At 34.4% G+C, this 27470-nt stretch overlaps 1 protein-coding gene across 1 annotated transcript in view; it reads left to right on the forward strand.

The window, feature by feature from the left end:
- FMN1 (formin 1) overlaps positions 1–27470 on the forward strand; it is a 147321-nt gene that overhangs the window by 116374 nt on the left and 3477 nt on the right. The window contains exons 14-15 of the mRNA XM_009320985.1: positions 14026–14077; positions 17300–17449. Coding sequence (XP_009319260.1) covers positions 14026–14077; positions 17300–17449 — 202 coding nt within the window. The remainder of the gene's footprint in view (positions 1–14025; positions 14078–17299; positions 17450–27470) is intronic.

Here is a 27470-nt window from a genome sequence, read left to right on the forward strand (position 1 = left end):
TTCTGTTATGGTGTAAACTGTGTTTTCCTTTTTTAAGCAATGATAACAGGTAAAATCTGTAGGCCAGACAGGAAATAGCCATCAGAAGGAAGCTTCTTTCTAAGAAAAAAAGATAAATAAATTTGACACCCAAACTTGTTGAACAGGATGTAGCAGGACCATTTGTTTTGAGAACAAAAATAACAATCACAATGTTCATAGGGCACTTCTCAGAAATTTGAAGCTAGTTAAAAGACAAAGCACCAGGTTGCTACTAAGCTCTCAAAATTGCAGAACGACGGAGTAAAAACATATGTATGATAGAGTGTTGTAAGATTACAGCTGTGATAAAAGACATACTTCTCCCAAATGTAAGAAAAGTCTTCATTCAACCTCTCCTGCAACAACTTCTGTGATATCTTTGTGCCTAAATACTTCAGATGCCAGGGCAAGATATTTAAAAATGTACCTTTGTCCTGGGTAGAGCCCTTACAGTGCTGCTTTGTGAACACCTTGACAGAGGTAGAGAAATCAGTAGTTTTATTTCTCTGAAGAGATGTATGTATGGAATTGATTGGAACAGTACTTCTTTCATGGCGTGTAAATCAATTCAAACTTTCTAGAATCAGGATTTTTCAGCTATCTAAACTTTGTCCCAAGTCAGCTATTTTGAAAGTGTCTAAAAAATATTTCTTAAAGGACTTCTTTTCAGCTACTGTATAGCATATTTTAGGATATAACTATTTGTACAAAGCATGTGTATAAAGTCTTTCATCTTGAGAATGCCTTACAATCTGAAAATTCCCTCCACAAAGTGTTGCCATCTCTGGTATGGAACATGGTATCAGAGAGGATCCTAGCGCCCTAGGACAGGCAGGGAAACCTGACTAGACACAACAGTGTAGCTTCTGTGGCCAAGCAGAAAACTTTAAACATTAAAGAATATAATGCTAAAAGGAAAAACTCGCTATAAAATGTATTTGGTTTGATTATCTATAGAGTTACCGGTACAGTTTATCAGTAACTGTTTATAATGTGTTTCCTTACCTTGAGTTTTGCACAAAGGGCCTGACCCAGCATTGACTTAGAGTCAAATGGGAGTTGGAGAAGACATATTTATGTTTAAGATTATTTCAGCTTTCCACATCAGGGATTCTTTCCTTACATGTAATTGGGCAGTTCCTAGGACAGAGAATCCCCAAGCTTTATTAGGAGAGCTGACTACATTTCTGTTTGAAATAATGGTAGGGGAACTTCGACTTTCCTGCCTTTTAAATGCCAGTCATTTTTCATTTTAATTTAATTTGATATTGATTTGGTTTTGTTGTGAATGAGGTAAATTGTCTCAAAATTTAAAATTTCTTTTCAAATTTAAAAAAATATTTCCAAACATTTTATAACATTTCCAAAAATGCTGTAAAATAAGTTCTCCTATTAAATATTTGATGTAAAGAATATTCTGCCATTATCGATGCAGATGCATCAAATTCCAAAGTATATTATTATTTTTAGTCTGCATATGATTTTTTAAGTCCACTCAAGAATTTCTTGTTCTAATGGAGAAAAAAATGAAGAGGAATTAACCTCATTATGGCTGGGTTATTATAACAGAATGAATTTAGATACAAATGATATTGGTATGGTTTGTGTTAATTATCATTCTCAGAAACAATTTTTGTGGTTTTTAATAGATAAGATGGAATCAAAATGGTAGTCAAATAAAACTTCGACTACAATCATATTTAACTCTTCTAGTAATAGGTCAGTTGGAATTGCCTCCATTTTTTAGGATTTTAGTTACCTGATCATTATCATGTATTTCTAGTCTTCTGTCTGCCTTTTGCATGGACCTACTATTATTATTGAGTAAAAGCCACTTCCAAGAGATAGGAGGTACCTCATAAACAGTAAGGTAATAATAAAGGCCCAGAGGTACACTGAGCAGAAAATCTCCAGCCACAGGCTTAGCTGCTGCATTCACATTGCCTAATCCTGTTATGTATTACTCATATTCTCTTCTTTCCTTTTACATAAGGATAAACATGAACATGTAAAAATGTTAACATCCACTGTGGGGGAAAAAAAATACAGATACTCCCAGCATAGAGTTCTACAGAAAATGAGCAAGCTGTAAAAAACCAAAATAGATCAGGTAGATGCAATAATAATTCTTGTTATTTTCCCAGTCTTAAATTAAGCTAATGTGATTTTTTTTTCTGTTGTATACACTCTCATTTCTCTCATCATCATAGTATCTGAGTGCTTTCTAGGAATGAATTAAATGGCCTGACTAATGTGTCACACATGCTTTACTTTTCCCGTCATCCTTTCCCCATAAGGAGAATAGTAGCGGTTTTATTTAGAAATTGAGAGATCCTTTTTTAAAATACATTCTTCTATGTGTTTATCACAAAGAAGGCAAGCTCAGAAAAAATGTATGCCTTGTACTTGAATGCAGTTTGGTGTTTCTTGTAAAAACATTGATTAAAAGAATCCTAACAAAATACTTTTTAAAGTTAGTATCCTGTATTTTATTTGTGGCAAGAAGAAGAAATATTGCGGGTCCAAGTTTGCCTCTTTTTTACATTTTGTTTCAAATTACAGGCCTTTCAAACTAGCTGGATAAGTTTTCCTGCATAAATCTAAGTTGTAGAAGAACTTTGAGTTAAAAACAAGAATTAAGTACATTGGTAGTATGAAATAATTTGACAAATATTTGTGATTTTGTAGAGGAAATTGCTACATTTTTGTTTCAGAAATTATTGAGCCTATATTATGATATATATTTTTTTAACAATCAATTGTAACTATTTGTGTAGAAAGCATGTAGTCCAACAGAGATGATTTTTCCATTGATGTGTTCTTTAAGTAGAAGTTAAATAAGACACATATGCTTTTTCATAAAGACATATATGATTTTTGACAATATAATTTCTTTGTTTTGTACTGGTTCTTTCTTGTTTAATTCTACCTATTTAAATTTCATATTTCTCAAGCTGAATCTTAGGGTTTCATACTAAATATGAATCTTTATAAACAGGAAGGTTGTTGGTTAAAAATTCAGAGTTTTATTGAAAGAATTTTTCTCTCTTGTATAAGGCGTACAATTTTTTTTTTCTTAAACAAGACCCTGCTAGGTGTTCTCCAAATTCAGTTTTGATTCAGGTATGATGAAGACTAAAACATTGAACTTTAGAGGCCAAATTATATCAAGTTCAATGATGTTGATAGATAAATGTGGAGGTTTGCTGTATGCCTTGTTATACCTGATTTGTAGTTTTATAAGAAATTTTCAAAACAAGGAGTGTTCATTTGGCACATTTCACATCACTAAAACACAGTTATGGATACTAAAAAAAAAAATAATAGGCAAAATCTACCTTAATATTTCACCTTACTTTTAAAAGTGGATATCTGATATCAATACTTAGATTTAATTTGATTTTCATTTTGATTTGATTTACCCTTAAATATGGGTAGCTGTGTATTTGAGAATCAGTTTGGGCTTGAAATTTTCCTCCCCATCCTGTCTATATGGCTGAACAAAAAGGGGAAGGTGACTGTCATACTTCCAAGCAGCACATTTTTAGAAGTTCAGAATGATTAAATTCGTTCTCAATAATGTAGTTTTTCTGTTCATGCTTTTTATTGACAGTCTTTGTTTCTTAAAGAACCTTCATTGCTTTTTTTATTTAAACAAAAACCTAGCAAAGAAACAGATGTGTCCCATATAAAATATGCAATAAATCTTGTCTCACAAATTCTTTGCTCTGAACTTTCTGACAGAAACTGTCAAATATCCACTTTAATTCTAGTATAAAATGTTCACTTTGTGTCATGGCGCCAACCACCATATGCTGGAATAAAGTCAGTAACCAGCAATAAAAAAAAGGCAACATACACACCTTTGAAACAGTACAAGCAATCAACAGTGAGAAAGGTCTATATAAATCTATGGAGAATTAATCTCAGCTTTGCCACTATCCTGCTGTGCATTTACAATGAGACTTTGCTCCCGACCACCAGAAGTGGCTTACTTTGCAGGAGGAGTGTATCCTAATGAGGGCAAAATGTATGGAAAACAAAGCAGCAGCTTTTAACCCCCCACCCCCATCCTTTGGATCACCTAGAAGAGCATGTCCTAGTGTGTTCAAACATGTGGGGCCACTACACATCACGCATTGCTGTACTTTAGCTGATCATGTGAAACCAATCTCGACTGAACTCAATCAGCAGAAATAACTTTAGCTTCATAAATCTTTGTTATCATTCCACGGGAGGAGGCAATGCTACGGCTTTTCTCTCCTAAAAGTTTTCAGGCCACAAATTTCACAAGCTTTTCTGAAATTAGTTTAATTATATTTGTATAATTATTCATTCTTTACCCACCAGATTAGCTCTTGGTTCACCATCAAATTAACTTTTTTTTTTTATAGCCTTCTTATGTTTTTGAGAAGACCTCCTACTTTATATTGGTTTTAATAATCAGTCAACTATTTAAAAGCATTGTCCTTGGTATAAAAATGTGCTGATCCTTAAAGTTTTTACTTCTGCTTACAACAGGAGATTGTAGTTACAGATAATCTGGATAGTTAGTTTTCCCAAACACAGAACAGATTGGATTTAACCTTGTTCAGTTTGAAAGGATTAGAACTAATTTTTCAGTTCCATAAACTGTTTAGATACATTTAGTCATCGCAAAGATTAATCTTAGGATTAGACCACAACATTATAAGAGTTTATTAAAAAGAAATTCAAATTAGAATATATTTCTATAGTGTTTAAGTACTCATAGGCTTTAAAAAATATTTATTCTCTAGAACCACAAGTGTGGGAGAATGAGGGATTAATGGCTTGATTGCATTTTAACAGAATGCAGTTTCAAATAATTTAATTGGAATAAATTGAAAAATATAATGCTAGTTCTTGCTTTGTAATTAATTACTCCAGAACACAGGAAAGTAAGACTAATGTTGGTCCTAATTTTAATGAAACAACTACCTTTTTGTGAAGAAGCTAACTGAAAAAATAGCTTTAATATAAAAATCTACTCTCATAGAATACAATAGAAGCATCATACTAAGAAACATACATTTTAAGAAATATAGGACTTTATGAAAATAAATATAATTTTTTTTTCTTCATAGTTCTAATGTTCTGGTAAAATGACCTTCAACACTTTTTCTGGCACATTTATAAACAGCATTATCACTTTTAAAAGAAAACATGATTTCCTACGTTTTTTATTACCTATGATAATAAACACTTTCTTGAATGTGTTGGTTGAGTGTGTTCTGGTGGTGTTCTGTGCCTCTGTGTGTGTACAAATGTCTACAATTTGTTATGGTTTAGTAACACTAAAAATACTGAATCTTTTATAATGTTTAACAATTTCTGTATGGTAAATGTTAATTAATTAGTCCTTGCCCAGTACCTAAGATACAGGTTGGTAACTAATATTCCTGATTACTTGTGGGGAAGTTTGTTTGTTAAGCAGCTTTCCAAGACTGCACAGAGACTCTTTGTATGATAGAAACATTTGTACATTTTCATCAATGGATGCGGGTTTCTCAGTTAAAAACAATTTTTATACCACTGCAAAGGAAAATAAACTTGTAAGGACTGTTTCAGGGAAACATGATTAAGACCTCATGGCAGCAAGTGTTCTGAAGATTGTTTTGAAAGGATTTAAGATGTCTATACCAGTATTTAAACCATTTTAAAAAAAATTGCATAGCCAAATCCCATGTTAAAAATGTGACATTTTCTAATTTAGAGAAGAGGTAAAGGAAACAAGGCTTATGTGATCACACTGCCCGTTGATTGTTCCCCTGCCGATAATTCTTAATGCATTGGCCAATTTTGACCAAATGTAACAAAGTTAGAGATCCTAAGATATTAAGCTCCTAAAATCTCAATAATAATATGTGGCTAAATAGACAAAAGTGACCCTATTAGCCTTCTAGGGAGAGAAAGGCTGTATCGTGAACTCAACCCTTAATTGAACATTAATGAATCCATCTGGGAACTAACTCTGAAGTACAGATCCACAGTAGGCCAAGTTTCATTGATTCCATTGCTCCCAGACCTTCTTGCTTAACTGATACCATAGGAGAAAGATCTCTTGATGGGCGTGGGATCATTTGTTTTGGGGACTTTTTGCATTCTAATATACTGGAATAGAAAACTATATTAGACATACAATGAAATATTTACATGTAATTTCCAAGCTGTCTGTTGAATTCCATGAGTTCATAAAACCTACCAATTAGAAGTTAGTAACTAGCTAAAGAAAGTTAATCAAATAATACGTATTAGAAAAAGTAGTTGCTAGGAATCTGTACATAGAACGCTTAAGTTTTTTTATGATTTCTGAAATACAAAATTTTTATGAGGCAAAAAAGCTTCTGCATGAAAATGGTGGACTGTAGCCACATGAAATAATTTGCAGTCATATTAAGTATGTATTTTTCGAAATTGAATACAATAGAAAACAAAATAAAATGTAAAATGTTTTACACTGTGTGTATTCTCTCCTGTTTGCTATGTTTATATATGAAGTCAATTCTGAAGTAATCAGAATTCTTTTGTATAGAACTAACTTAAAAGTAATATTACTTCTCAAAAGATAGTTATATTAAAAGTAACTCAATAAAATAATGTAGAAATAGCAGAAAATTCAGGTTTTATGTATAGCTTTAGATAGATAGATTTTTCTTGAGCGTATCTCTTCCTAGAACAGGATACACACCTCCTTTAGAATTTCTGAAACTTCATAATTTGCTAAAAACTTTTAAGATTATTGAGAAAGCCTATTCAATAATTAGAATGAAAAGTATAAATGTCTGAAATTACAAAATTCATTTTTACTGTGAGTACCTAATTTCTGAGAACTTTTATACCCTCTGTTGTTATCTGCTTTATTATAGGATGTGTTTTCAAAAAGTAAAACAGTTCTAAAATTGGATTCAGTCTGTATGAAATTTAAAACTTCATCCCAGTAGCATATGATACTAAATTAGAAGTTGAATTTCCATGTCTTTAACAATTCCAAAACCCCAATTTCCATACTCGGTACCATACTTGTTCTTGTTAGTTAAGCCATGTTTTCAAAATACAATATATTCCAGTTTGATAATGAAAAAAAAAAAAAAAGAGAGAGAGAAAATAAAGAAAATAGAGATGATGGCTTTCCTTCCATTTTCTGATTTTACATTCTCTTGCATTCATATGTGTATTTTCATGAATACTTGTTTATTTGCACTTGACATTTGTTAATTTGTTTAAAAGATTCTATTAATTTGACTTCCATTCCTTTAAAATTCACATTTCAAGAGAGCAGATTCTGGCAGTGTCAGGTAACGAAATATATTTTTGTGTATCCAAATTGTTCATTTATAACATTTGCAATGTATTCTATTCATGACCTTCTTATGCAGGGCCCTACCTTTTTCTAGACAGTAAGATAACACTAATAATAAAAAGATTAAATGGATGTTGATGATACTTACGAACATTTTGTATGAATTGTTAGCCACATCCAGTTGGCTTTGCTATCATCAGCTAAACAATAAAACCTCATACTGCATTGAAAACTACAGACTGTTTAATACGATAAATCAAGTGGCTGGACACCTTGGCTATAGTAAAAAAAATAATCACAGATTTGATTTTTATGCATAAAAACTGTCCAAATGATCCAATTGATCTAAATCTTAGGATTCATCTACAATGATTTTTCTATATGGCTATGTGCTGTTGTACTGGGTCTGGCTGGGATGGAGTTAATATTCTTCATAGCAGCCGGTATGAGGATGTGTTTTGGATTTGTGGCTAAAACAGTGTTGATAACAGAGAAGTGTTTTGGCTATTGCTGAGCAGCACTTGCACATTATCAAGGCTTTCTCTTTTTCTCACTCTGTCCCCCCAGCAAGTAGGCCAGGGGTGGGCAAAAGTTGGAAGGGGACACAACCTGCACAGCTGACTCAAACTGACCAAAGGGATATTCCATGCATGTAATGTCATGCTTAGCAATAAAAAAGGAGGGGAAAGGATTTTGGGAGAGGTAGTCATTGCTCCAAAAGTGGCTGGGCATCAGTCTACTTGCGGAAGGTGGTGAGTGATTGCCCTTGCATCACTTGCTTTTTTTCTTCCCCTTTTCTTCACTTATTGAACTGTCTTTATCTCAACCTGTAAGTTTTTCTCGTTTTCGCTCTTCCTGTTCTCTCCCCCATCCCACTGCAGGGGAAGGGGGACAAGTGAGCGAGTGGCTGTGTGGTGCGTAGCTACTGGCCAGGGTCAACGCACCAGGACTCTAAAATAACAATCCTTAGGAAAGAACACTTTCATTAGCTTGCTCATGGTAGTTCTTTGCAGCTCAAAGAACTGCCATGTGCTAGCAAGCGCACCCCTGTGAAAATTTTGTTTTCCATATTATTACTTGTAGTCCAGTAAGTCTTGAGTAAAGTATTTCTTAAAAATGAAGTCTATTCAGAAAGTTTAACTGGTAACAGATCTATTGAAACCACAACCAAAGAAGGCTAAATTCACCCCGCTGTTGATCCTGCTGTTCTTTGTACTACTGTAGTATCTAGGAGTTTAAACATGTCCAGAATTTTGTACAAAAACAAAGAACATCTATATTGCTTTTGATGATCCTCTCTAGTCTTTTTACCCACCTAGAAGGCCACCTTTGAGCTTTTTCTTCCACTCTGCATAGTCCCTGATTAAACAGGGTTATTAAAAAGTTTCCCTCATATGACAATTGTACTTGAGGGTGGAGATATATATAATACACTTTTAGCCATAGAGTCTTCTGAGTTCAGCTTCTGATACCCAAGTATGTCAGCAATGGATAATCTCTAAAAGATTCAGATCTCTGTTATCAAATGAGGGTATGTCTTCATGCTTTAAAAAGACCAAGAAAATAAGGTCTATTGTTGCTTGTTCTCCTTACTCTGCAATGTCATAGAATGTGACATTTGGCACTTTGGAAAAAGAAAACACAACTGAACCTCTCTGGGGATATACTTTTCTTCCTCAACCCTTGATTGAGGGACTAGTGTGTTTCTAGGGCGGGTTCCATCTTTTTGACTACCTTTCAGCATGACTACTTAAGAGGTTTTAGTCTTGACTAATAAGAAAGGTGAGTTCTTGTGAGCCTAGAAAATGTAATAACCTTTGGTCACTGTTTTAACAGCCTCTGTCCTCTCTATATGAGCCAGAGAGGAATGTCATTAGAGGTTTTGTTTTGGTTTTGCATGTTTTGGTTTGGTTTGGTGGGGGGTTTTTTTGGTTGTTTGGTTTTGGGGGTTTTGGGGTGGTTTTTTTTGTCTATGTCTTATCCTAGATTCTGTCTTAATCTTAACTGTGCTTGGTTGGAAGACATGAGTCAGAAAAGACCTATTTCCTTCCTTGGGGCAAAAAAATCAAATACCTTGATTTAGGGTGGGGTTTTTTCCCCCCGCAGGAAAACCTGTAATTTACCAGTCTATAAAAGTTCATGAAGCATACATTTTTGAACCACATGAACTCAGCCTTGGAATATAAAACTAAGAGTTCTGATGTCTCCACCCTAACTGCTAGTTGTCTCAGTGTTCTCATAGTTTTGAAGATTGTCATTGCTCCAGAATGCTTAGAAAAGTTATAAAAAGTTATGCATCAGATCTTTCAATTCTGAAAATAGTAAGATACTGAAAAATAGAACAGCTGTAGTGGGTACAACTAGATCAGTAGACTTGTGTGAATTATCCTTCTTACATGCATAAGCATTCATATAGTTAAGGTCAGAGAGAAATACCAGAAGATTTATCCAGTCAGACTCAGTAAGTGTTAAAAATTTTCACTAGAGGGGCAGAAGTAACTGTGAGATTTTAGTGCAGTTGTGTCTATCCATTTTTCTTTCTTTGTCCTCCCCTCTTAGAGCAAGTAGTTTCATCATTCTGTGCTTGCCTCTGTTAGTTACTGACCTTCTCCAACTTTCAGTCTGTGCCAGTATCCAATATTTTCTTTCCTTTGTTCTTTGGGGAACTATTTCATAGTAGCCAGATGCATGAAGAGGTCTTGGTTCTGTTGTAACTGGAAGCTGCTATGCATATGTTAGACCCATTAAAAATAAATATTTTCTGGTAATTTCTCATTCTCAAAATAATGTTTGGCATGCTGTTCGATCCTCAGCAAGTAGAATATGTAGAAGAAATAAGTTGGGGGCGGGGGGGGTTTACCATTTCACTCCTAGTACTGTTTCACTCTTAGAACTGCTACAGGATCATGACTCTTCAAATGCTTACTTCTGCATTTCAGTAAAAGGAAGTCACCAGGAATATCTCAGGTTCATAAGGCAAATCCATAAGATCATAGCCCATTTATTCTCTTATTCTTTGAGCTAGATACAGATAGCAAGATGAATAGGACTAGTGGCTGGTCTTCAGAGTCTATAGCTGTCTGTATTACAAAAGACTATTCTTACAGCAAATTAGAACTGCATGTTTTGTAAATACCTGTTTTCCTTTCAAAGCTCTTGTCTGTAGAAAGACACAAATTCTTAATTGATCCTGGTTTTCATATCTATATTCAAAGAAGATATATTAAGATTGTCTGCTTATCATAGAACAGGATCTGATACTTTATTCAGGATATGGACTTAACCAAATCCAAACAGTAGAGCATATTAAGAACTTGCATTTAGATGTGAGACCAGACAGCAAATTTTACATCTGACAGTTCCCTGTCATTTTCAAAGCTGGTCAAGCCTAATGACTCCAAGGCCAGATAGAAGGGTGTCTCCATACCAGATGCAGCTTATGGGAAGTCATTTTGAAGGATCTCTATGTACGTAATCTGTATACATGTAATGTAGAACATCTACAGCTATGTTATGGAATAATTTGGTGCAGTAGGATTGGACCAGCAGATTGAAGCAGCAGGGGTTGAGGCCAGTGTATTTACAGTAGAGGTTTAAGCTTTGAGTTAGATTTAATCTGAGGTGAACATCTCCACCTCATGTGTTTCAAAGCTGTCTGAAGGCTCAAGCATTATTTTTGTCCTTTTGTCCCTATTAAGTATTGGAGTGCATTTGCTGTGGAGCTTCCTGTTTAGCTTCCTCCTAATGGAAATTAGTTTACAAGGACCAAAACTTATCTGTAAACCAAATCAATGCTCAGTAAATGGGGACAGTGAGGAAATTCACTTCAAAAACATCCTAATCAAAAAACTAATGCCAATAGACACTGTATTTCAATGTTTACTGCAGTCATGTTTTTCTCCAATACAAGAAATAGAGAATGATATCAGGAGTCCATTTCAAAACAAACAAAATGTGCTACATGTAGTTAGGCTATAGAACACTTGCCACAGCAGTTTCTGGAAGCTAAAAAGCTTATAAAAGCTTAAGCAGAGAATGAGCAAGTTCTTGGGACAGAATCCATTGAGAATTACATTGAAATGACATCCAGTGCAGGAAGCATTTTGTATGAACTACAGAACCTCAGAGGCAGAGAGAACACTCAGGGGAAGGATTGTGTGTTTGTTCTGGTCCTTAACTCTAACTGAGCACCTGCTTCGGTGTCTGCCAGAGGCAGGATATTAGGCTAGATGGATCCCTGTGCCAATCTGATATGGCTGTTATTACATTCTTAACTTAAGGAAACTGAGGAAACTGAAATCAAGCATGTGGTCTAAGGATGAAAGAATTACACGATCCCACTTCAGCAAAAAGGAAATTCTATGCAAGCAAATGTGGTGTTGCCAGAGAAATAAAAAGAAAGAAGTTCTTTCATTTATGGAATTAATTTTAATTACCTTCAGTAATTCCACGAATTAAGACGAGGATTGATATTTTGACTATGGAGCTTTGAAGACTCTGTTGAGGAAGATACAATGTTTCACGGAAATCTTTACTGACAGCACTGATAGTGTTAGTTATTGCAGGTTGTGGAGGGGGAGAAAAAGAGCAGGATATTACAAATTCTGAGTGGAAGATTACTTAGAAATTGTAGGGAAGATTAGAGAATTCTTCTGGTTTCTTGTCTTACACATTATGTAGTATTTGTAACTCCTATTTACTTACTATTTATTGCATAGAGTTGTTTGTTTTCTTAACAAGTCTCAACATCTAAATTTCAAATAAATGCTTTTAAATGGTTCCTTGGTAGACATGCTTATAGTTAAAAATATGGAAAATACTGTTTGTTGTATGGTACAGTTATTTTCTTCCTTTTTTTCCCTTATATTAGTACACAAACACACACTTATATTAATGTAAACTTTGTTTGTTCCTTTCTAGAAGTCACACCTTTTCTCTACTTTTTATAACAGATTATAATTTCTTTCCTCTATCTTCCCTTATTCTCTTCTTACAAGATTAAAGAACAGTAAGTCAGGTCTTACCACCTAACTATAAACATATAAGTATGTTGTCCTTGTGAGTCATTGCGCTCTTGTTCATGTGCAGGGACCTGAGGATATTCAATTTCTGTTGTAGCTGTGCCTGTAGATATGTTGGGAAATTTACCTTATGTAACAATTTTTCATCTCCTTAACAACCGAAATTATTAATGTAATCATAAAGTGTACAATTTTATACACAGTTCAGCTTTTAATCATCTTTGGTTTTCTGTATGTAGTTAATTTTGTATGATGATGAAGCATCAGAATTCCAACCTATGTTTTCTACTTTTAATGACATAAAATGAAAGAGCTGTGGAAATAATGAATTAAATATAGTAGGTTAACTTTAGCTGAATTTCTCAGGAGCCTGAGGTGAACGCAGTAAATCAGAGCTGCCCCATCTATTTCAATTGCAGCTGTCTTGCCACCAAGATTTGAGATGGAGAATTTAATGGTATAGAATTAATAGTTTTCCTTGCAAAAGGCACACAACATTGTTTCTGGCTTTTGCCATACTGAAATAATCTGAATAAGTATCTCCAACACGCTTGCCCAATATAGGTAAACATACGAGTTGAAATTAGTTTGTTTTGTTAACAGCAAATGTTCTGAAGAAATCCAGTTTTTAAATTATTTTAAATGTCTTAGTACAAACCTCTGTGTCGGTAGCCTTGTAATGAAATGGAATCATTCAGGATCAATTTCTCAGTGACCTTGTCTGTGAACTCAAGTTTGTAACTGTATTTCAGTCAGCCAATGCACTCCTATAGACTGAGCAGCAAAATGATACAGTTCTTTATCTTTGTCTAAAGAAGTGTCTGAATTCTGTTTATATTAACATTTGCACTTACAGGATTATTCTAATGTAGGATAGGAATAACTTTTCCACATTAGTATTGTTTTACAGATGTGGTATTCTGCCACAGCTAAAGTTGTTCCACTGTAATAAGAAGAATTGATCAACATTTTGTGAAAAAACTAGTGCTTTTGCTTGAGTATGCAGCTCAGGAAACATTTTCAGAAGTAGAGAATGCCCATCCTTTGAAAATCAAATCCTTTTAAGTAGTTCGTGTGAGCATTCTGTAACAGAGGGGCTCAGATTCACTAACCATATTTCAAACTCTTGGCTGCTTTTTCAAAAAAATCATGTACATACCATACATTTAAAACTTAGTACATGTGTTTTCACTTTCCAGCTTCCTGAACAAAATGTGATAGCTATATGGAACAGTTGGTGTTAACTATGTTTGGTACCTGTTCAATTCCAATTGAACTTCCAATTACTTGTGCTGCAAAAAAAGGTTTAAATTTGTAAGTTCTGGTCTGCACAATAAACAAACATACACAACTTAATGTTCTTTTTTTAAATCTGAAAGTCAAGTTTAATTATTTGCTTTTTATTCAGATTAATGTCTACCACTATATATTATAGTATGGATTTTAAATGACTTTTCAAATCCAATACACTTTACTGGTACATTAGAAGCATTCATTTAGGTACAAGAAAAAAATACAAATTGAAAATTAGCAAATGTTTATCATTTTTATTATATTTAGTATACAACCTATCCAATTTTGAATGTAAAAGATGTTTAATCTGTGGGATCTCTAAAACAGTAAGGCAGTAATTTATAACTTTGAAATGTTTTTCATTGGCAGCTAAAGAAGAACGTAAAAAAGAAGAGAACAGTTTGGAAAATGCACAAAAATGGTAAGGTTTTTGCTAGTGTTTTCTAACAGTTTATTTTGGTCAAAGATGTTATTGATCTTAGGAATTACATTAAATAGGAAAAAGGATCTGTACTTCAAAGAAGTAATATGCTTTCTGAAAAATTCTTACGTAGTCTTCCAGGAAAAAGTTCAGTTGAGTTTTTAGCCAGTGTACTGTGTTCAAGGTTTTAATTACTGTCAACACTGAATTGAATCAGTTTTACAGAATATTGTAATAACTGATTAACTACTTAATGGAGTAAAAATGTATTTCATCATCACTAAACGTTTTCAGCACTTGGGCTATTGAATGAAGTATACTAAGAAACCAGTGAAATCCTAATGTTTTTATTGCCTGAATATCTGTGCCTTACTTAGGCCAAAGGAGACAAAATAGGGGGAGAAGTGAGATAAATTGATTTATAGACAGATAGTAAAATATTTAATAAGTTAGTATTTCTAATAAATTTTGTTTACCAAATTATACTTTTGTGAGAGTGAAGGATCTGCCTTTAACCTTGTTTACGTTAGCTATGGAACTGCTATAAATCAACTGGGGTAAATTAACTTTTAACTTCTTATCAATATTTTTTCTTCATGGTCACTAAAGGCAGAGCTGTGGTAATTTGGATTTTTATGTTACTTCTCTGAGCCCAGAGTCGCTCCACCTGAGACACCTAGATTAGACTTCCTAGACAGTCAGGAAAAGAGAGAGAGGCACCTCCCAAATGCAGATCAAGTCTTAGGTGAACTGTTCCCATGTGCTTGCAGAAGATGCCTAAATTGGCTGAACTATTGGCTGACATCAACTGGGACTCTACCTCTTAATTTCATTTGTCAAGAGTGGCTGGCTGGCTTGTTTCCTTTCTACCTAGCTACAAACCTACCTTTTGTGGCACAGGCTCTTTCATATTCTACCTGCTTTGTAGCCTTTCTGGAGCAGGGTAGACTCTTCAGGGTATGGAGGTACACTTAATTTGCAGTTGACTTAAGGAATTAGTTGTCTGATACGGAGTTTGGGTTTTTCAATTGCTAACTAAACATTCAGTATTTTAAATTACTGCTAAAAAGATCTGTGACTTTTGAAAGTCAGAAAGCAGCCCAGGAAGCTAGATTAAGCTGGGTGAAAGCAAAACAGTGCTACTGGGGGAAGGGCTGAAGGTGGAACATGAAGAGGGGATGAGGAGTAAGTGTCAGGATGAAGGCAGAGGGAGAGAGAGTGTGCAGGAATTCAGAATCCCAGAGCATGCAGAGTCAACTGTATTGGCTACAGCTGGGATGGAGAAGGGTTCCATTAGGAAGAAGAGAGCATGATGTTACTGGGGCTGCTGTTACATGAAGCAAACCTGAGAAGAGAGGTCCTGGTCTTGCTGTTCCTGGCTCAGCTGTCCTAGTCAAGGGGTATGAACAGCTGAGGAATATTTGGCCCAAGTGAATGTAATGGAAATGACATTGCCCAGTAGACATAAACTGTTTTAACCATGTGATTATGACTAAGGTATTTTAGTATTTTTAGCGTTTGAAATCCCAGAATGGTTTACACAGATATTTAAAGCTGTGTTAGTTTTTTATTTATTTATTTATTTTCTCCTTGTAGTGTCACTACAGGAGCCTTCAACTCTGAATGTTATGGGCTTATTCATACTTATTTCATTGTGATTCCTTTAGCGTGGATCACCAATTAACTTGAAATATAGTTACATGTTTCATACAAAACCTATGTAAGAAATTTAAAAGGTTAAGGTTATCATATATAAGGATTTAAACAACTATTCTATTAATAGCTCACCTTGAGCAATATGTGATATTCTTCAGTATGTCCTAGAAGCTGTATCCATCTTTAAACTATCAAAAAACCCAGAGCATATTGGCTCGTGTGGCTAAAATCCAAGCTGCTTTACTTTGTGAAGCAGCTCAAGTATATACTGCTTTATTTTTGGGGGGTAACTTCTGTATTTTTTGATGGTTACTTTATATTCTTCAAGCCTAGCTAAAAGCTTGAATCTCAGCCTAAGGCTTGACCCTAACCTTGGCAATTCTGTATGAAAACATGCAATGTGAACTATCCAAATGCAAGCATAAGTCAAGAAAGAACTGTTTGCTGAAGCTGCATCTGTTGCTCAAGTAATATCTATTGAATAATTGGGGACTCCTTACAAGTCTTTAAAATACCACTTATTTATTTAATTTTCAGGATTTACACTTCCTGTGTTCTAGATTTAGGACCTATTGACAACTATAAAGAAGAATATAACTTTCTTTTGTTTAAATAAAATCAATATTTCAAGAAAAATGAGTTATTCTGAAATATGTTGTTACCTTTCTTTTTAAATTATAGCATTATTTTTCATAAGTATCACCAAATCTTTCAGGATTGTTACATCTACTTTGCAGAGAAAAGTGATTCAACCTTTACAAAAGTGAACATAATTGTCTTTTGTTTTCTTTAGATAAGTCTCCATGTACCTAGTTATGTGAATCCTTCCATTTTATCTATACAAAGCAATATCATAAAGGATAAAAATGCACAATCAGTTAAAATGCTATCAGAAGTATCGTCTGTAATAAAAGACTACTTTGAAAATATCCAGCTGTATAGCAATTCAGTAGCCTTAATATAAAATAAAAAAGCATTAAAATATTGGCAATGTATTTTCATAAAATTAATTATCTGCTTATTCAAACATGTGGAAGGAGATTATTTCTTTTCAGTAAAAACTTTGCAAACTGACTCTTGGCACTGTCTGTGGCTTTTTTGCTGCTACTCCCAATTCTGCCTAAGTACTTGAAGGTTATTTTCAACCAAGCCTGGAGATTTTTTCCTGACTTGGTGTGTGACTCTTCCATAGTCCTTCAGTAAAGGTAAATGGGAGAATAAGATCTTCATGGAGTGTTGCAGAATAAAATTAAAGAAATAGATATAATATAGCATTTTCTGAAATGCAAGAAGTTAAAGTTTTTCTCATTAAAATTGAATGCCCACGATTTGCCTGTGTGACATATCTCTATGATGGCTCATGCATCTGTAAGTTATCCTCCTGGGAATGAGGTAGGTGTTGGAAAGCTAGTTATACTCAGCGTGAATTGCTGCTATGATTTCCAAGGCTAAGGGGAAGTTATGGTAATTACCAGCCTTGACTACTGAATCAGGAACCAGCCCTCAGAGAAACTGTTTCCCCAGTGGGCTTATGTGTTGACAGTTTTTTTCCCGCCTCCCTCGTAGCTTTGAAGAAACAGTGGGATACTTTGGGATAAAGCCAAAGCCTGGAGAGAAGGAGATCACACCAAACTACGTTTTCACGGTGTGGTACGAATTCTGCAGTGACTTCAAGACCATTTGGAAACGAGAGAGCAAAAGCATTTCCAAGGAACGGTAAGGTTCTAATAAAGTCATTAATACCATTTTAGATGTCTGGGAAACTGTTCCTTCTCAAACCCAACAAATTATACTCCTATATTTCACAGGCGTCATTGTTTTCTTTCAGATCTAATGGACATCAAGGAAAGATTATTCCCTCAGGGTGCGTAGGAAAATTCACCAAAGGCATGCTGTCCCCACAAAAAGATAAACACATATAATCTGATAAATTACACTTTTGTAACCCCTTCCAATTACTAGCTAGTAAAATGAAAGGGGAGCTGTGCTAATTTGTAACAGATTGCTTCTCTGTGCATTTTCATGTTGAACTAGCCTAAATGAGGCGATATTGCTGTCGCAGACAGTACAGACAAATAAAAGTGAATGCTTTTCCAGTTAATATACTGCACTTGCATCAAAGGGAAGCCCCAGAGATTCAGGCCACACTTAGCACAGTGTCGAAGCCCTACACTGAATTTACAGCACTACTTCTGACTTTTGGTGTCCTGCTGAGGACATCAAACTACTTGCCGCTAGATCTCGCCACAGTCTCTTGATTTTATGAGTTAGAGTAAAAAAAAAAAAAAAAAGAAAACCTTCAATTATTTGCCTGATTTTCTTAAAGAAGCTTAAAATCTTTTACAAAGAAAAACCAATTCCAGTACAAGCGCACGATGCTTACCGTATCTCAATTCATTGAAAACACCTAAAGAGTGGTAATGTGGTCATGCTTTGGAAAAGAATGGATTAATCACTTTTAACGTGAAATATAAATCCAGGTGCTTATTCCAAATTGACACAGATTTAGAGAAAAATGTCTTAAAAAGTATCGACAAAAGTAGTAAACTCTTTTACACTTACATTTTCCATTTTGCTCCAAATCAGTGGGGCTTTTAGGTTCTTGTAGAAGTAGATCTTTAAAGGACAAGATGTAGAAATTATAAATTCGCAGTTATCAACCTTATCAACGTTGTTTTACAGATATTGCAGGTTTTAAACACTTGAAAGTTGTAGCTTTTTGTATTGTCTATGTATGATTAGAGTGATTTTAGAAGCTGACAACTGCAAACATTTACAAAGAATCTTTTCTTTCCTTGTGTACGCAAGGAAGTACGCAAATTTGTTTTGCACTGTGTAAAATAAGGAGTTGCCAGCAGATTGCTATGATCGTGATAAGGATCATCTCAGGGATGTATTTTCTGCTGAATCATGAGTTATTTTTGTTCCAAAAGCAGTTAGGAGGAATAGAAATTAACTACACGGGGAGAAAAAAATCCAGACCATACATCCATTCCTTTTTATGTTATTAGCACCTTGCTGATGGCATACAATGATCCCTTCAAAGAAATTGATTTAAAACGCCTTGTAAATGTTTTAACACTGCATAACTTCTTAAACTTCCTTAATACAATATTCAAGAAATCTTTGTTTGTAAGTGAAGTGCTATATTCCATGCTTTCCTATTGGGGTGAAATGAGAATTTCTCATGGTTTAATAATTATATAAATAAAATGTACAAATAAAAAAACAGTGCAAATATTTCATCAGCTCCTTTGATGGATACATTTATTCCTATTCATAAATGTAAAGCAATACCAGTAGAATGCAGAGCACCAGTTACTATAATACTTCAAAGTACTGGCAGTTTCTGGATTATATAGACTGTTCACTTAAAATTATTTATACAAAGTTTCATTAATCTCAAAAGGACAATTCATTGTCCTTTACATTCAAAATTTGGGTGATTCATCAAGACAATGAGTTGCTGAAATGAGGAGCCTTGTGTAATAAGTAAACTGGAATGACAAAAGAACTGTTTTCATCATCCTAAATTGTTTTGTAGTGTGCTACTGAAAAGAAGAAGTCATGAAATCAGTAGATTAGAATGTTGGAAAAGCTATTTTCATCACCTGAAAATGTTCTGTAAAGTCGTGGACATTTGAGGCTTCCGTTTTACAAAGTATGAGACTAACAGTTGATGAGCTGCTGTCCAAAAAAGTTTGAAAGCAAGGTCAGAGTCATTGTGCACATTGGTAACTAAAAACCTTAGTATGACAGGAATGGGCAGCTGTCTTCCTTAACTGGCTAATTAATTGGATGCACTATTTGTTTTGCATTTTTAAAGATTCTGTTTATCATGAACCAATTCTTCTGTTCTGAAGGAAATTTTAGAGGAAGAATTGGCAGTGTAAGTCAATATTTTCAAACATGGGTTCTGAAACTGAGGTATTGATATCGTTATGTGAACACATTTACAATTGGAGTACCCTTCAAATTTCAGGAGGAGCTGCAGAAACAATGTAAAATATGTCTGAATTAGCTAGTCACATAGATACCTAAAAGTGGATTTCATTGTTTACATTTATATAGGAATGTTAATATTGGATTATAATTTGTCTCTCAAGAAATATGGCTCAGAAAATTCAAAATTTACTTATAATATGCAGAATTATCATTATGCAAAGGTATAATTAAAAATGTATTAGGTTAAAACTGATAGTAGTAAAAATAGGTCAAAAGATCTAAGATTCCAAAATTAAAATTTTATACTCAAAACTAACTACTTTGCATTGTATAACAGACAACTTCGAAATCTCTGAATATGAGGAAAAAAGAGTACTGCCTTGAACTAAATGACAGCCTCAGCTGCAAGATCTTGCCTGTTTTGTCTAAAAACTACTTGGCTCCCAAATGTAACACAACTGTAGAAATCTAATTAGATTTCTATGAGACTTTTTCTTAAAGTAAAGGAAACACTTTAACTGAGCTGCCCTGCATTTATCCTACCGTGAAAATAAATTAGCTGCCTGAAAAAGATAGTTGAATCATTGTCTCTTTCCTGGACAAAATTTGCACACCATTTAGGAATGCAAGACAGAGTTACAGGTAGATAACAAACCTAGGTAGATATGATATGAGATATGATATGATATGATATATAAATGTCTATGGAGATAAAACGAAGACAATTTTTAAAACCATATTCCTGATAGGAATATGATGACAGTTTTCTTTCAGACATAGTATTCCCTTCAATACCAGAATGCAACTACAATACAATAAAATTTGCTTCGATGATCACCTCCTCATCTCTGACAAACGGCTTAATGTAAATGTGCTATAATACTCACCAAATGTTGGAGACTTTTTTTGTTTTCTTTTACATCAAAACCCAGTTTTGTTGTTGGCAGCTTTATAATTTAGTATGTCTGTGCATCCAGGTACCTCAACAGCTTTTATGCTCTCTTCTGTTTATAAAATTTTGAGTTGATAACTGAATTGAAGACTAAAACAAAGGTGGGGGGTTTTTTTGGCAACAAGGCACTTAACACCATGGTACATTGCATATAATTCCACTCTCGCTTCCTTTTCTTAGACTACTAATTTTATTTGCAGTGGTCATGTCTATGAATTCAGAATCAAAACAAAGATGTATTTATAACAACTTAAATACTTTTTACATATCTATGAATGCCTATCTATAAGTCTATTAAAGCATTCAAGATCTGTTAAAGTATATTTTAAGAGGATATCCTAGCCACTTCTGAATATAGGGAAAAAGTATAAACACAGAAAAAATACTAACAGTTTGCAGTGAGTAGTTTCATCACAGACTGTGATTGTACGTTTTGCAAAAGAAATGTGACAAGGATTATCATTATGTGTTTATGGGTGTTACCCTTTAAGTATGAAGTAATTAGATATAAAAGGAATTATTGCTGTTAATTTGACCCACTGCTTACACTGCAAAGATAAGATTGCTACAATAGTTACTGTACTGGATTAAGCCATCTCTCTCGGATTGAACATACATACAAATTTTATAGGTCAGAATTCAGAAAAGAAAAAGAGAACCAAAGTTTGTCTCAATAGCTGGATAAGACATAATCGTTATTTAATGAACAGAAATATATACTTCATCTTAAAAATAGGAAAGAAGTCCTATTTTTTAATGATACCTTTCATAAAAGGTCTTTTTTTAAAGATGCTTTCTTCGTTCTTGAATTTCATCACTAGCACAAAATATGTTGATTGTTTCAGCTTAATCTCGTGAAAAAAGACATAGTGATTTTTTTTTTGCCACAAAGGTAATAACAGATTTGAAAAGCAGATGCTCTGACTGGAGCAGTGTAGGCAGCTAATGGTAAAGATGAAAATGTCCTAACAAAAGAAAAAGCGCTGAGCAGTGCCCAACTAATTTTTGTTTATATAATAAATTGGAGTTGGCTATAGCTTTCTACCCAACTCTTCCATTTATTAAATACATAATGAATTGTATTCATTGCCCTCTATTTCTGCACAGGAAAAGAGTAAGTCTGAGGAGTCCTTGTTTGTAACACCACATGGTCATAAGAGATAACATGTAAATTGCAAAATCTCTTAGCAGTGCTGGCCAATACAATATTTAATATTTTTAACCACTGAATAAGCTAATTTTGAGACTATCTTGTGCCTAACAAATGACTCAAATTTGACAGAAACACTTGCCACAGAGGAACTGGTGGATTATATTTTAATTTTCAATATCACAGTGAGCAAGGAGGAGAAATAATCTTCGGTTCAAGACATTATATCTATTTTAGAAGACCAGATTTATGTTATAGTTTGATTTAAAAATGAATTTCTCTTTCACCTATTGTATGTCATGTATATGTCACCTAAGACAATGAGAGTCGGTGAGAGTCTAGATTTGCAGCCATTTTGATCAATTTGTACTATGGTAGAACACTCTGTCCTGAGCATTAGCCAAAAACTCCAAAATAGGGCATCATCCAGTTATCATACAATCTGCATGTATGATAAAAGCCAAGAGATGAGTGTAACAGATGTTGTTTATTTCATTTAATATTAAACTAATGGTCTAATAAGACAAACTGACATCACAACATAAATGAGTTTTAAGGAAATATTTGAAATATGATCATTAGGATCACTACGTGACTTTATGGATTTATGCTGGGAGTTCCTTGTACACATAGTTGCAGCATCGGGAAAAGGCAACATATTTGTGAGAAAATTTGATCAATGAGCCCTACAGCATTACCAGGTTGCAGGCTAATGGTTCATTGTCACATAAAAGCTTCTGGAGTGAGTTTAAGTTAATTGTGATTGAGTGAAGAAAGAGAAGGGAAGAAGGTGACATTCTACATGTCTACTTTCCACATGCATTTTGAGTAGATTTTAGGTGGCCAGTGTAGCCTTTGTCTATACCAGAAGGGTAAGGTTGAAGTAGCTGATACATGAATTAACGAAGAGTTGTACCAGATTGTTTAGCAATGCAGACAGAGAAAAAAGGGAGGATTTTTACATGTTTCTGAGGTTAAGGTGTAGCTATGGGGCAAATTGAGGAGATAATTACAAATTACAGGCATGTGCTGCAAAACAGAAATGGCTCTTTCCCATAGAGCATAGAACAGATCTGGCAAAGTGCTGCATCAGGGCTCTTGCTCTTGGAAGGAAAAATAGTGTTTCTTTTTAGGTGTTTTTAGGAAAGCCCTATAGAATAAAACAGAAACCATCAGTGAATCATTATATGAATCTACAGTTATCCGTATGTAGTTCTTCTCCAGAAGGATGTGGTAGAGCTAGGAGAGGTAACAATAAGAATGATCCGGTACAGAACAACTTCTGCATAAGGAATCGTTTAAATAAAGGGGAATTCTTTGGCTTGGAAAGGACCCTACTGAAAAGGCTACGATAGGGATCTGTACAAGCATGAAGGGTGAATGGGAAATAGTCGTTACATACCTCATCTAATACAACAGTTGAAGAACATCAAATGAAATTAACAAGTGGCTGGTACAAGCCAAATGCAGTGATGCCTCTTTACAGTAGGCATACTTAAACTGTTGAACACTTTGCCACAAGATGTCACAGATGCCAAAAGCTTGCATTGCTTCCAAATGGTGACAGTACAAATTCGTATTAGAAAAATCCATGAAGGACTGCTATATATGGAGAGTTTCCAGCTGCAAAAGTATTGTGGGGATTATCAATGTATGCTTTGGCTGTCCTTGTATGCTCCTAGGTATCTGCCAGTGGCCAGCTCAGATGGACTGAAGCATATTTTTTACCTGAATTGGTGTAACCTTTTTCTTCCTACTGTTTTTTCTTCCTATTGTTTTTTCTTATGCACCAGCTTTCCTAAAGGCATAAAAATAGATTTTTTTTGTTGTGACTACAGAGCTAAAATTTCTCACTCACTTTATACAGGTAATCAAAACACTGTCAGTAGATCCAGAAAAAATAGAAACATATCAAGCGTATCAGCAATTTGAGGTTTCGAGACAAATTCCACTGACAACATACATGTTACTGTATTTGTACTGATTTAGTTAGTGAACATTTATTCTAAATGCAAGTTAAAGATTTGATCAATAATGACCAAGTTCTTTCCAGAAAATTTAAGCCTGAAGGGCTTGATCAGGCAATTGTATTGTACGACATGGTAATAGAAGTGGACAATGTTCAAACTTAGGCTGTTATAAGGCTCCTAATTGTGAAGCTAACCAAAAACTCTGTAAAATCATCTGCTAGGCCAGGTAATACACAGGCATCTGTCTTCTAAAATTTTGAGACTGAAATGTAGCCTGTTACATTGCATGGGCTAAGTGTTTTCAGGAAATGGTGCTGTTACTTAAGGATTAGCTTATGGGCTGCATACACAAATTATCATATGACTGAGAGCAGAAAGGCATGTAACACATGAAAGGAATTTGAGCTATAGGGATATTTCTTAGTCTCCCAAGGGGAGTCACTGTTCAGCTGTGTTAAGGATTTGGGCTGGGTATGCAGCTTGGCTCTAGGTTGAACAGTTGATGTTGACTGTAGCTAACCCTGCTTGTTCATCCCCACCCATATCTGAAGATTGGGATTGCACAACAATTCCTGTGCCAACACGGTCTTATGGGAGAAGTTTGAACTTCAAGTCAGGGAAAGTTCAGGTGGCACAGAATTGTCATTCCAAGCTATTTCATAACCCACAGCTATCCACATAACCCACCAGCTGCATGGAAGGAGCTGTAGAAGCAAAGAGAATGGATTATTCCAGAATATCAAGAGGTTGAGAGAGAACCAGATAGTTTGGTTTCTGTGTTCGCGCACCAGCAGAGCCTGAACATACATGAGTAGCAACTGGCTTGTTTAGAAGGGATTCTAGTTTTCCTAACTGGGGGCTTTAGAGCATGGAGTGTGCCAGCTCACACCTTCTTCTGTCTGACTTGAATGGGAAGCAGGGGTGAAAATGATAATGAGTTTATCTTACCTTGTTAGTCCCTGGCTTGATAAGATCTTTTCCTGTAAGGAGGAAAAGTATTTTCATGAGCTTATGAAGGATACTTTTAATAAATGCAGGCTTATGTTTAGATTTAGTTTCTGTGTCCCTAGTTACAAAATAAAAATAATAATTTTGAATAAAAATAATGTCTTTATTTTTCACTAATATCTTCTAATTTAAGAGGCCTGACTTGCATCCAGTTTACAGAGGAAGACACCACCTGCCACATAGAGGCAGGAAAAAGCCAATTATATTCCCATTGCTTATCCCATTGCTTATAGTAAAGATGCATATGCAGTATTGGAGTCATGGTTCTCCTATTTAAAAATGCATTGTTTTGATAATTTAATTCAATTTTGTTTTCCATATTGTGTGGTAATGTGCAATACTGTTCAGTATTACAGTTGACACCACATCTTCTTTATTCATTAAGGTATATTGACCTCACTGTTGAAGGAGAGTAACTTTTCTTTTGAACACGTCCATGTTGCAGCTGCTCAGATTTCAAGGCTTAACCGACCTGCACTCATTTTTTTGGCCTCATGTTATTGCTTGCTAAATTAGCACCTGCACACCTTTTCTCTCTGTGTTGTGATTCAGCTATTCTACCATCCTTTCTGGTCTCTTTGTCCTCTGCAGTACTCTCTGTTCAAAAGTGTCCTTGGCACTATTTTTCTAGCATGTTTTACTACACGCTTCTATCCCGTCTTGCTTTTCTGTTTTAGATATACTTCTGTTGACTTTTCTATCCCCCTTTCTTCCTCCTTGATTTCACATCTATTAGATTCAATCCCAATTTCTTTTCTGTGAAATCTCTAAAACATGGCTAGACTAGTGTGTCCATCCATGCTATTTTATACTGATATAGGAAAAAAAAAATCTTCTCATTGAGTCAATTCCTTTGCACATCTCCAAACTCCCCTTCATGGTCACGCCTCTGTAAATGTCCAGTTCATGTGAGCTGCTCCCCTGTACATTAATTCACATGACAAAAACTCAGAAGAAAGGGGTATAGAGTGGTTGGTGGGATGCTTAGTTCATGTTGTTCAGCCTACGCCTGTGAGTTGTAAATTGTGGAGCTCTGTCTCAGGGCTTGATTCTGCTACTGTTCCTCCACCATAAGGCTCTTGAGGAGATTCTTGTCAGAATACAATATTAATTGAACTTCCCTAAGTTGAAGAACTTATGAGTCCCTATTACCTTTCCAGCTGGTTATTGCACCATCTTAATGATTTCCCTGCCTCTAGGGAGCCCTTTTACTATGTAAGATTCTGCATCCTCTCCCAACTTCTATTTGGTGTATCATGTAACACTTAAGTAACGAACGACCTTTAGTAACAGGATGAAGTGAGTAAACATTTTAAGCCCATACTTTGTAAATCTCACCCCCTCAGCGGTGTCACTAAGACACATTTAGTCTAGTAAATCTACAATAAATGTTGTAGTAATGTTTTTCAAAGTCCTCTTTAGATGTTTTGCTAGCCCTTATACTGAACACAAGACTTCAGTGGATTTCCCATATTCTCTCAAATTCTTTTCTATTCTACCTGATTTCTGTAAAGTATAAATGTTAAAATTGGCCACCTTCATTATCATCTAATATAATTGCAGTTACTCACAAGGAAGAAGGGAAATTTAACAGAATATTTATTTATATTACATTTTGACATTCTATCACTTAGCTTTTGTTTTACTTCAAACAGACTTTGAACAAGTAATTGCTGAACAATTAAAATAGTTGAGGAATTTTATACTTTTATAAGAAGAAGTTAAATAACATATCTCTATAAATTCTCATAAACTACAATTAATGCCTTAACTTTTATTAACTATACTACATTTAATAGTTTATTTTAAGTTAACTAAAAATAATAGTATGTTGTGTGGTATATCTGCAGATTGGTGAATAACATAATATGTGAGTCTAAGAAAAGATCAGAAAATAATTAGTATTTTAGTTCTATCCTTTGGAATGTACTTAATTTGTAGTTTTTTTCTTTCTGCATCTTATTCATCTCTAATTTTACTTGTAATTTAATATACTTCTGATTTTTAGTATTTTAATGGAAATATTTTCAAACAAAGTTATGATATTATATGATTTATACAAATGGGAAATTATTTCTATTTGTGCTAAGGAAAGGTGGTAGAAAAAAAATAGAGTGAACAGAGAAGAGGCATACCTAAGTTGAATTAACAGAGTTTGTCTAGTCACTAGCTAATCATTCTTTAAGTGTGTGATTTGTTTGTTTTTACTTATCTGTTTCAGTAACAGACTCAGTCAAATGGTGTGCATACATTCAACTTTAGATGGGGGTAAAGAATATTGTGAGTGTTCGTGAGTTTTGATGGAAGGCTGTCATAGCTTTTAATGGACAATTAAAATTATGTATTCATATCTAGGTTTTTAAATAGGAGTAAAATAATGGAAAAAAATATGAAGATTAGACTTCTGCTGTTAGCCAATTTTATGATTTTGAATTGGATAGTTTTCATACTATTTCAGTCTTCTCATTTCAAGGGTAGTGCTTCCAAACACAATAAGCAGTTCTAGTATCTTGTCCATGTTTAACAAAGAAATATTTTTATTTATAAGGCACCTTTACAGCATGGGTGCTTTACTGGTGTAATTACTGAGCTAACTACTTTCTTAAAATTGAGCCATCCGATTTTAAAAAATCCCAAAGAATTACATTCATTTTAAATTATGCACTTATGGTTCTGATAATGCCTGCTAATCTTATCAGTCATATGTTAGCA

The sequence above is a fragment of the Pygoscelis adeliae genome, unplaced genomic scaffold, assembly GCF_000699105.1.
Source record: "Pygoscelis adeliae isolate BGI_AS28 unplaced genomic scaffold, ASM69910v1 Scaffold3, whole genome shotgun sequence".
Lineage (NCBI taxonomy): Eukaryota > Metazoa > Chordata > Aves > Sphenisciformes > Spheniscidae > Pygoscelis > Pygoscelis adeliae.